General features: G+C 35.8%; 1 protein-coding gene across 1 annotated transcript; it reads right to left on the minus strand.

Annotated features, from left to right (window-relative positions):
• Window positions 1–6,359: 6,359 nt before the first annotated feature.
• On the minus strand, window positions 6,360–11,157 carry LOC134280138 (E3 ubiquitin-protein ligase rnf213-beta-like). Its single transcript, XM_062762566.1, has 6 exons — window positions 11,051–11,157; window positions 10,070–10,187; window positions 9,710–9,951; window positions 8,173–8,255; window positions 7,942–8,075; window positions 6,360–6,542 (listed from the first exon to the last, which is right to left on the minus strand). The coding sequence occupies exons 1-6, from the start codon at window positions 11,155–11,157 to the stop codon at window positions 6,360–6,362; spliced, it is 867 nt and encodes a 288-aa protein (XP_062618550.1).
• Window positions 11,158–12,190: the final 1,033 nt, after the last annotated feature.

The raw sequence follows: 12,190 nt of genomic DNA on the forward strand, positions 1-12,190 counted from the left end.
TGATGGATTCCTGGAAAGGGTCCACTTTGACCAGGTTCTTGAGGGTGGTTCTAAACTCTGCACAGCATCGTCGTAAAATGTCGACGTCCGAGATACAATAATCTACAAACTCTTTCTGGAAATCAAACACTTTTCCGGTCTGTTGTTCGTACCATTCGAAAAAAGCCTGTCGTCCACTGATAGACATTTTGTCAGGATTGTAGAAAGCTGCCGGTTGATAAGCCCCCACGTAATTCTGGTTCTGTTCCGTATTAAAAAAGTGGGGGAAATAGCCTTTCTTGAGTTCGGTCAATCCGAAAGCCGAGGGCATCTTGGCCAATGCAAAGGGTAAGAAATTATAAGAGTCGATGAATTTCAATCCGCAAATTTCCATGTACAAGATCTTACTGCCGTTCATGATAACGTTAGGTTTCAGGCAAGAGGAATGCACCAGGTGATTCAAAATGAATTGTCCGTCGTATTCTTTGAAGTTATGGGCGATGATGATGGCCTCGTCGTGTACTAAAGTGGAATTCTTAGTACCTGTAGTCGGTTGTAATAACCAGTCCATGAACTTCTTTAAGGTGTCTGGTCCTTTAAATAGGTGCTGACGGAGTCCCATGTGGCGACAATGAGGACAGAATTGGTCTATGGGTAAGTGACCGCAATGTTGACAGACGCGATGTGCCACACTCAGATTAGGGATGTGAATGCAGGTTTCCTGAGTGCATTCGAAATCGAAATAGATGTAAAACTGTAAGGTCCCTTTCCCCTTCTTCTTGTTCTCGGGCTTCTGTTGTACGTAGCACTGATGATCGGCATCGACGATTTTCTTACAGATCTTACATTGTTTCTGTTCTCCGCACTTGTGACGAGGTAATAATTTCTTAGGCATCCAGGAATGACACTTGTCGCACCGTTCCATTAAACTGCAGACAGTGGTGGTGGTCTTCTTACTTTGGGTCTTAAATGATTTTCGTAGCAGGTCCTGTTCTTAAAAAATCCATGGCATTCCTGGCATTGAATGCGGCTCCCGTCTTCGGGACATTTGGGGTGTCCTAAACAATTTTTACAGGATGAGGGCACTGGGACCGATGTTCTGTGACAGTCCTGTACCCCACGTCGCAATGATCACAGTAATATTGGTTCCCCGTTACTCCCGGCATTGACATGATAGCATCGCAATGATGGTCGTCTAACAAAATGTTCAAATAAGTTCCATCTCCCCAACCTTTGTAAATAGGCTCTAAGGTGAGTTTAGTCGAAGTGGACTTGAACTGAAATATTTTCAGTCGATACCGAGGAGCTAACACCTGTTGTAATTTCTCCCATTCTATGGGTCCACAAGACTGATTGATATCACACTCGGACTGTTCCATGAGGGCTATTGCTTCTCGTTTCTGGTCCAAGGATTGCCTATCGCCTTTCCGCATAGCTAGCCATCGTTTTTCCCATTCGGGATCTGGATGATCCGGTTTTTGACTGTGTAATCTAGTGACGACGATGGCTCTAGCTAAACAAAATTTATCCCAGGGATCGACGATCCGAACGATGGCTCTTTTATTGTTCTTGAAAGTCTCCTTATTCACTTGTAGATGTTTGGTATTCTGTCCATCACTTTCTTCCGGATACTTGACGTGAAACAGATCGAATTCCAGGGAGCCGTCACCCAGTTTGAACTCCTTTTTGGATTGTTGCACGGCTTCAAAATTATCTAAAATGAGGTCCTCGTTTAAATGTTTACATTGCGTAAACTCGTACCAAATAGCTGAATCCAAAGAATCGTGGCGTAGGTTCAGGCGGAGGTAATCGTTAGGATTACACTGAATTTTCGATTTGACGGATTGTAACATGTCTCTGAATAATCGCCGAACGAATCCTCTGTTTTCCTCTTCTGGAAATTCTTTGAAATGGACGATATATTTATTTTCCGAAGCTTTAAATTTTGAAGAGCGCATTTCTCTATGCAGTCTCATCTGATAATACTTGGAAATGGCCTTGGGTTTGGGTGGTGAATGAATAGGTGACTTTGCTCCCTCATGCGCCTTAGTCCTTTGTTGCTGTTGTCGTTGTTTTTCTAGTTGAGCTCTTCTCTGTAATAGTCTGGCATTTCTTTTCCTAAGCTCTAATTCTCGATCTTTATTTTCATGAAGAATTTGATCTAATTCTCTCTCCCGTAGTTGTCGTTGTTCTAATTGAGCTCTTCTCTGTAATATTTCCGCATTTCTTTTCCTGAGCTCTAATTCACTGGTTCTCTGTGGAGTTATAATTCTGTCTAATTCTCTCTCCCGTAGTTGTCGTTGTCGTTGTTGTTCTTGTAGAGCTCTTCTCTGTAATATTTTGGCATTTTTTTTCCCCGGAGCTTTAATTCTTGTTCTCTTTTCTCATAAAGAATTCGATCTAATTCTCTCTCCCTTCTTTTCCATTTTAATAATCGTTGAGCATGTAACTGTTTTTCTCTAGTAGAATCCATGTCCCCGGAGGGAGATGGCTCTGACAGTAGAATGAGCCGATAGTCGGAGAAAAGCCGTATTTATACAGTGGATGACGTCACAATGCATAGGTAAGCTCGATGTCTAGATAGTGTACAAAATCGTACACAGTACGATCAAAACGTAAGTCTATCGTATTTTTGCACACGACCCTAAATAAACCCATAGTATATAAACCAGCGCTGGACATGGACGATCACTCTTCGTTAGCACTTGGAACTAGAAACAGGTAAAATGGAGCACACAAAAAATATGGAAGAAAAAATAGAGCGTCGTTGGTATATTGAGAGATTAGGAGGTATTGACAAGAAAGGACACTGGATGAAAACCACAGAAGAAGTCATACAGGATTTCATGAATTTTAAAATCCATTCCACAGAATCGCTTAAAGAAAGAGAATCTAGGCAAAGAGTGTGGTTTGAAACAAGAAAAAAATTTCATGCTGCAGATTGTCCTAGGAGAAGAAACTTAGTTTGCTGTTGTCTTGCGGGGATGAATGGTCACCCTGAATACAAATGGTCAATCGAGGGTGATCATGGTATTCTGGATATAAGTATCTGGTACAGAGATTTAGAAGACTGTCTTCAAGATTTGTTCCTGGACCTGGAAAAGAGAAAACTTCCAGCCACTTACGCCTACTACCTCTATAGTCGTATAGCCTTTAAGACTGTCTTCAGAATTTATTGTGAAATTTGGGGTGTAACAGAGTGATTGATTGATTACAGATCCCTGAAAAGGTACAGAAGAAGAAAAAGTAAATTTCTGTGTATGTATTTTGATTCTGAATAAAATCTGTTCTTGTCTGTATATTGTGTGTTGTTATTGTTTTCGGTAAAATCCAGTTTGAACTGACTGGCTGGCTAGACTGTGAATAAATCGTGACGTCATAATCACATTCTCGACTCGCTGCCAAATCGTAGTAGCAGCGTTGTGAATCGTAGTAGCAGCGTATAGTAAAAAAAACTATATACAGTGTAAGCGCCGTATTTAGGGCTATGTACTGAATTGAAACCCCCTAGCCCCTAGGGTTAGGGTTAGGGCTGTACTGAGTTGACCCCCCTATCCCCACACACCCCCAATCTGCACTCCCTTGACCCACCTATCCCCCAGACCCCCAACCTGCACTCCCTTGACCCACCTATCCCCCAGGGCCAAAAGTGCACTCAGTTGACCCACCCAACCAGGCCGCTTATACTACTATCGAGACAAGAAACTCGGTTATTTAGAAAGTTACATCTATTCATTATTATTATAAACTGTGATTGAAGTTGAAGATTTCTTTATGTTTTTAAAATAATTCAATATTTCGATATCACATAAGCTTATCTATAGTCTAATTAGGATATAGAGAAAGGTTTCAGAAGTAATATTATCCAGCTGAAATATATCTTGAAATATCAGCAACTAATTTATAAAGCAGAGAAATATGTCTCCATGATACAGTTGTAATAATTAAACCATCTCTTACACATACCTTCTTAAAATTATGAAATAGCTCCCCATAGGAAAAATCTCCTTGCATTGCTTCATCAACAACCATTTTTGACAAAGACTTCGAACTGCCAGGTTTACCGACAAGAAAAAGCGGTATCTTCAGTTCGATACATATCACCATCATGAATACATTTTCCTTCAGAGCTGTATTTTTTGCAATCTTTCTGTTTAGCCGAACGTTTTTCAAGATGAGATCTTGACATCTAAAAACAAATAATGAACATTAGACAACCATATATTTTGGATGTTTTGAAAATATTTTAGATAAAATTTTCAAGTCAATAAAAAATGTAAGAAAAATTAAACAACAATGCTTAACTACTTACCTCGTGTTTACAAAGTTATTAAGTACCTGGATATTTCGTTAAGAAATTGTTGGGCCAAACCAGGAATATGCAACGGTTCCTTAAAAAAATTGACAATGTGTTCCCTGTATTTCGCCTTGTCTTTCAGTGCCGCGTGGTAACATACCCCTGATGACAACACCAGAGCCCTTGTGTCTCTACTCAGTTTCTGTTTAAAAAAGACAGTTTAATACTTTTGAAAAAAAATGAACAATATCAAAAATATGCTGTTTTTGGGAAAGTACCGAATTATTATACTAAAAAATTATCTGGAAATGTTACAGTATTATGAATTCGAAGGAAGATAAGGAGAACCCTTGTAGACGTGATTTCCTTTCATGAGGATGTTTTCATGATCAAAAATCTAAGATCAAGCAATATACTATAGCAATTATAAGAAACGGAAAAGAAACAGATACTTAAAACTGAAAATTTAAATTAAATAATTCTTCATCATCTTACAATCTCATCCACTTCAGAAAGCTTTTCTAATTCATCCATAATTTTGTGTCTGCGGAACCACATCATTACAGAAAGGGCTCTTTCTACGTCTCTTAAACTGACAAAGCTGCATTCGTTCTGAAGCAAATTTTAAAAATAATTATTCTTATGTGCATATGAGGATCACAATGCATACACGAAGGACTAATATCTATCATGATACATCACATTTGAAGAATACGGAAGGTTTTCTACGTGAAATGTTTTTCGTATGTAAAGCTTCCCTTCCTCTGCGATTCCTATTAAGTTCAATCAGACCTTCTCTAAATGATTCTTATACAAAAGCGTCATATTACGCTTAAGCATTTTCGAAATGCTGGTCCAAAGGATTAAAGCAATGTTGAGTTTAAGGTCTTACGCAAGGAAATAGCCAATCAAAATGAACTTGGTCAAATGAATTTCTATATACATAGAGACAATTTATTTTTCTTTTTTCATTTTCAGCAATTTTTGTAGGTCAACTATTTAAATTTTGGACTCATGTACTAGAAATATCATATCTTTAGCAGAATTGTGCCATCGAATTAAGGAGGAATGCCACACCAACTTTTTATTTTATAGATCTCTGAGTCAACCTTTTTAAACAATGATTTCAGCATTTGAAAGGCCCACATTAGCTCTTGAACATTTTATATGAATTATTTTGTATTTTTTTCTTTGAAAAAATACAAAAAACTAATATAAAATAATTAAGAGCTAATATCGGCCCTTCAAACGCATTTTGCCTGAGAACTCAGTCAATAAATGTTTTGTTATACCTTTAATTTTATTTAATTTTTGATATACATGTCTTTTGTACTGTCTTCCATGATATAACCTCGGGTCTCTCACTGATGAACACCACCGCGTGAAAAAAAATGAGATTAAGCTCCACGAATTCTGTGACGTAAGCGTTCCAACATCTCATCGACTGGTCCGACATCTCACTCAGCGGTCCAACATCGATTTTTTATGCCCGCTCAGCAAAACATAAGAAATGTTAAGACTTTTTTGTATCGATTTGTATAGGAACAGATTTTTTAAGGTACATGTATTAAAAAGTGAAATTATTTCCTTGTGTGAGACCTTAACACCATTCAGACATCCGAAACATCGAAGCATAAAATGTTTCTGTGGAAGTTAACACCACTTTTCTGTGCGGGTAAATTCGGGCGTGTTTTGATACAGTTTTGTTCATTGGTCGGGCAAGTTTATTTGAGAGCCTCACAATAATTAACATACTGTACTTATTATCAACACAACTTGATATCAAATGGTACACTTTTAAATCAATGACCGTATTTATTCCCCTTTCTACGGATAAAAATAAGTTTTGGTATTTTTCTTTATAAATCACATAGATTTTGTATCTCAGAACAAATTATCGAAGTTCTAGGCAAAATCATTGATATTTCTTGAGATTTATTTGAAAACGTACCAAATCATTTAAAGTTAAAAATTAAAAATACTGCTTTCCAAACAAATCTGACACAGCTCCATAACACTATTTGCTCTTTTTACCTAATAGGATACTTTAACAGAAATTTTTATTCTTCTGAGGCAGTTAAAGTCACTTATAAAATGGCAGTGTTTCCATCTTGAAAATAAACTGTACCTTCTCATTTCTCATGTAGTCTTGTGATTCTTGAAGAACTTTGCACACAACAGTTTGAATGTTGTTTGTGTTTCGAAGATTGAAAGTTCCTCTAATAGCTGTTATTGGTCGTTGTGAAATTTCCATTTGCTCATCAGTCTGCACATTAAAAAATGTTTACTATTTAAGGAAACCCTACAGGCATGCAGCTGGGGGGGGGGGAGCAATTTCCCAAAAATCTAACTTTAACTTTTATTATAGCATGAAACAAGAAGCACATGTGCCACATCGCTCACCTGAGCACTGTGGCTAGCATAAAAGCAGATATTAGTTTATTATTGAAAAGTTTAAACCCAAAAGTAGTCCCAACCATTCCTAAAAGGTGAGAGGGTATGTGTACATGCTTTAAAACTTGAATCTTGAAACTTGAGGGCACAAATTTGAATCTACACTACCCCAGAATGCTTCCATATAAATACATGACCAATCATGGGTTTGCTATTCTGAAGAAGATTCTTAAAGAATTTGGTCGACCATTGTGTTCCCGCCCTACCCCCGGGGAGTTATGATTTAAACAAACTTGAATCTACACTAACTGAGGATGCTTCCATATAAATATGATCAATCATGGCTTTGTTATTCTTGAAAAGATTTTTAAAGACTTTTCCTATATATTTCTATGTAAAATTTTGGTCGGCCATTGTGGCCCCGCCCTACCCCCGGGGAGTTATAATTTAAACAAACTTGAATCTACACTGAGGATGCTTCCATATAAATATGACCAATCATGGCTTTACTATTCTTAAGAAGAAGATTTTTAAAGAATTTTCCTATATATTTCTACGTAAAATTGGGTCGGCCGTTGTGGCCCCGCCCTAACCCCGGGGGTCATGATTTGAACAAACTTGAATCTACACTACCTGAGGATGCTTCCATGTAAATATGATTAATCATGAATTTGTTATTCTTGAGAAGATTTTTAATGACTTTTTCTATACATTTCTATGTAAAACTTTGGTCGGCCATTGTGGCCCCACCATACCCCGGGGGTCATGATTTGAACAAACTTGAATCTACACTACCTAAGGATGATTCTACATGAGTTTCATCTTTCATGGCACAGTGGTTCTTGAGAAGACGTTTTTTTTTTAATTAGAAATGCCATTAATTTTTCACTAATTCATAATTATCTCCCCTTGGAAAAGGAATTCGCCCTTCATTTGAACAAAATTGAATCCCCTTCACCCAACGATACTTTGTGGCAAGTTGGTTGAAATTGGCCCAGTGGTTCTTGAGAAGAAGATGAAAATGCGAAAAGTTTATAATTACGACGACAACGCCAACGACGACGACAACAACAACAACGACAGACAACGGACAAATTTTGATCAAAAAAGCTCACTTGAGCCTTTGGCTCAGGTGAGCTAAAAATTCATTGAAAGGAATTTGGCTCTCGCGCAGTAATACACTGCAGCATAGTCATCAATGCATAATACGTATTAAAGTAGAATTGTTCATAGGTTATGGTTAAAATTATTTTGAACAGAGGTATATTTACGTGTTTCTTTGCCATTTGCATTATGTACTGTTCTTCAGTTGACGAATCAAGTTGTCCGAAGTCCCATACTAAACTCAACATACTTGACGGAAGTGGTCGTACTCTGTACACAAGATGTCGCATTGGTATTTTACCTTAAAAATATTACGACATTTGGTAAAATGAGTTCAAATAAATTACAACAAATCAGCAAAGAATACTCAGCAGGAAATGATTTATAAAAATGATTACCAAGTTTATCGACTGTGTCTGTTGCATCAACACGGTATCCAAGACCTGCTTCCTCCAAACGTTTGATAACATCTTCACCGTGCCTGTTATAACAATAAAATCAGTTGACAACGGTTAGTGTGAAATGATTGTATATTTTGTTGTGTTCCGCGTGGCGCAGTGATAAGAACACCTACTCTAGAGTCGCAGAATTAGGAGTTGCGGGTTCGAATCCAACTGTTGGACTTGAAGACTTGCCTTTTGGATGAGGCAATATTAACCCATATATAGTGTTGCAAAAGGTGCTTGCACGAAAAAGATCCCTCACTGCTCATTGGCCATAAATGCCGAGAATAGGACAAAATTTGCAGCTCTCCGCCGTCGAGTGGTGACGTCTCTATATGAGTGAAAAAATCTTGAAAAGGGGGGGGGGGGTTAAACAATATACATACATATTTCTTGTATTGTTTTTTCATACAGATGAAATAGAGCATAATTTTTTTACTTTTCCATCAGTGACATCTTGTCTTAATGTGAATCACACCAGGTATAAGCCCTATTCGGATTAAATACAGGTTAAGATGTTTTAATATTTTTATGAATGAAGGAAGGGAGCACGTAAGAATTAATAATTCTCATATATACCTTAAAAAGGATTCTTATGAGGTCAAATATACATGTATATACCCTCAAGACTTGTGAATGTTAGATTGATGTAAATGCATGTACATCAAATGCCATGAACTACCTGGTAGGCATGGAACAATAATCTTCCCCTCATCATTATTCTGTTCTTATGTGTGAACATATGAGAAGAGGTGTTCTTTTATTAAAAGTTTCGATACTTCAATAAAATAAAATTGGCCCAACGTCATTACATTTCCTCTACTCCTTAGATATTTCAGGGTAAATATCTTATTAAATTTTGTTTTTCCTCTGGAAAGTTACGGACCAAACACAAAACATACACTTTTTCTGTCAGTAAACATATCTTAAATTAATGACCTTGATTTAAGGGTAAAACAGTACAAAAAGGCAAAATGATTTTTTTTTGTATCAGTTAAGACCGCCCGATCTTTCTCCACTACAAGAATATTGAGTAGATTGTACGCAGGTAGTATCGGTATCGTATTCGAAAGGGGGGGGATCGAGGGGAAAATTGTGATCACCAGAAATACTTAACAGAAAAAAAATAATTCTCAAAACATGAAAATCCTTATTTTGACTATGCTGCATGCTGTAACAGAAAAAAGGCAACCACTGAATACAATTAATATTTTCTACAAAAAAGCTTATATTTAAAAAAATGTGTGGGGCTAAATCTCGTGCCTATACCTCCCCCAATACTAAGTGCCTAAAAAGAGAAACGAACAGATGATTAGGGCTGTTCATATAATACAAAATAACTTCAGTTGCAGGCTACATGTACATGTATTGATGGTTGAAAGTATGCTGGCTGATCACGTTGCGAACACTTTAAGTACGTAAAATTCTAAATATTACTATAATTATTTTTTTTTTAAAAACCAGTTTTTAACGAAAGGAAAAAACAAGAAACCTTCGATATGGATTACAGGCAGCGATGATTTTCAGTGAAGGGCAAAGTTCAATTGGTGCTCCTTGAAAAGATCCATCACACATCACTTCTTTTATAAGTCCAATATGTTCAGTAGTGTTTGCCTCATCAAAGAATAAGATGGTAAAAATATCACCACCAAACTTGGTAACATTTTCCTGTGCTATATCATTTGCTAAAAATAGCTTATTCTTTATGTCTTCTTCTGTCGTCCCCCCATGAATCTGAAAATACAAATATCATAATTTAAAAAAAATTATACAATCAAAGGTTCCATACATCCTCAGAGTCGATGAAATTGACGAAATTGATGAAAGATTTTACTTGGCATTATTCAAGTACCTTCATTAAAATCATACTCTGGAAGTGGCTCTCAGGACATTGTAGCTGAGAAAGATATTTGATCAACCTTGTTTTACCACACCCAGTTTCACCCATAATAACGACGGGAATGCCAGCCCTGTAAAATATTAAAAAGTTTTGAAAACAGTTAGTTATCAGTTAGTTATCACATCACGTTAGTATTAAATCAGATGTGTATACTTAAATATAGTGGGTGACCTACATGTATGGCAATAATGTACAAACTTAAAGCATGTAATCCGGTAAATACTTTTTTTTTTTAAAAAAATATCATCCACAAAACCAGATCCCTGGGCATACGCATGTATGTTTTATCCAAATAAAGTTATTCAAACTTGTTCCAAATGATAAAAATGACACCGCAATACAGCTAAATATATAACACTCACTTGTCAGAAATGAACTAGATATCCAAGATTCTTGAGTGTCTCTCAAGTAATATGATAAATTCATCTTTTCAAAATATCTCCGTAACAAAATATTATATATATGTTTCCATTCAAAATCCCTTTAACATAAAATTTCATGAGAAATTTGTGTATTCTTATATTCAAAGACTTTGATATCTTACCTAATTCATCCGCATGAGTATGGAATATGAAATTGTGCTTGAGTGAATATTTCCTTTGAAATATGATTATTTTTTATTATTAAGTCTTTATTTATTAGTTCTTGTTTCAAATAAAGGTCAGTTTGGTGATACAACAATATTCCTAATAAAGCATAATATATAAAATTGACGTTAAAAAAGTACTGTACATGTATATCATATTAGTATTGTATATTGAACAGTTTATATGAACATCAAAAAGCGACTTTCTAGCTTTGGCACAGGAATAATGACTGATTGTGGAGAAGCCTTGCATTTTGATCCTTATCCCCCCCCCCAAAAAAAATACAACAGCCAAATATAAAACTCACACAAGATAAAAAATGTTATTTAAAAGATCTACATTGAACCTGAATCTCATATATATAGCTAGCATCTTCTTCACGTTATCCGCTGTAACTTCGTAAGTTGTGTCCGGATCGTGCTCATAGTCAAACTTGCCCATACACTTCCACATCTTTTCAAGCAGTTTCTTCCTAATAAAATATTTAAAAAATATAAAATGGAAACATATATTATATATTTCATTAAACAACAAGGATTTGCTTTTAAAACATGATAAAAATGTTAAATTGTGTAAATTATAAGACCAATTAGTTTTTGAATTTTATAATTGTGATCGTTAAAACTCTGACGTCATAAAAACATTAATTACAAAATTGTAGAACAACATAGAATTGACAATATTTGATCTCTCAAATTTTACTCATAAACATTGATTTAAAATGATTTATCAAAAATTAAAAGATAAAATGTAATAAATATGCATATAAGGAAAAGTATTGAGCGTAAATTTTTTAACCACTCTTAACTACCACGTTAACATAAGCATCGTTTAATTCAGCTCTTAAATTTTTTAGATGTAACACCTGGCTTAAGTTACCTAGAAAGTGAAGACATCTGCTCATTAAGTTCAACTTTCTGGAGCTTCAATGCATCATATAATTCTTTTGTGAGTATCTTTTCCTCTAATATGGAATTGGTCTTCTGGTCAATGAGGTTTAAGGTTTCTTCTTGTATGTTAAACCCAGCAAAAGTAAATGTTCCTCCATCAGCATTGAAAAATAGGTAAGGATGTGACCTTCACAAAGCAAAGGTGAGCATAGTCATTTACTTAAAAAACAATTGAAAAGATGTTGAAAACAGGCCCTCTGGCCTTGATTGTACTGGCTATCAGTAGTATGATTATAATCTTGAGAGTATGTCACCAAATGACCAATTCATTCTCGCAAGAGACTAGACGCTAGAATAATTTTACAGATTACTAGTATTTAGGACTACGTAGATACTTGAAATAAGAAAACAATATACCCATCCTCCCAAGATCTTCTCATTTCATAATTCTTTAAGTCATCTAGATCCACATTCATTCGCATAGCTTCTTGGCCTAGTTGCTCACTTATTTCTATTGATCTTGTTGCAAAATCCTTTAAAATGATAAAATCAGTAATCTTAAAACCATAAAGTATATTTTTCAACCCCCTTATTTA

This window comes from Saccostrea cucullata, unplaced genomic scaffold (genome assembly GCF_032062105.1).
Source record: "Saccostrea cucullata isolate Sc308-1 unplaced genomic scaffold, CSIRO_AGI_Scuc_v1 ctg5555, whole genome shotgun sequence".
NCBI classification, from domain to species: Eukaryota; Metazoa; Mollusca; class Bivalvia; order Ostreida; family Ostreidae; genus Saccostrea; species Saccostrea cuccullata.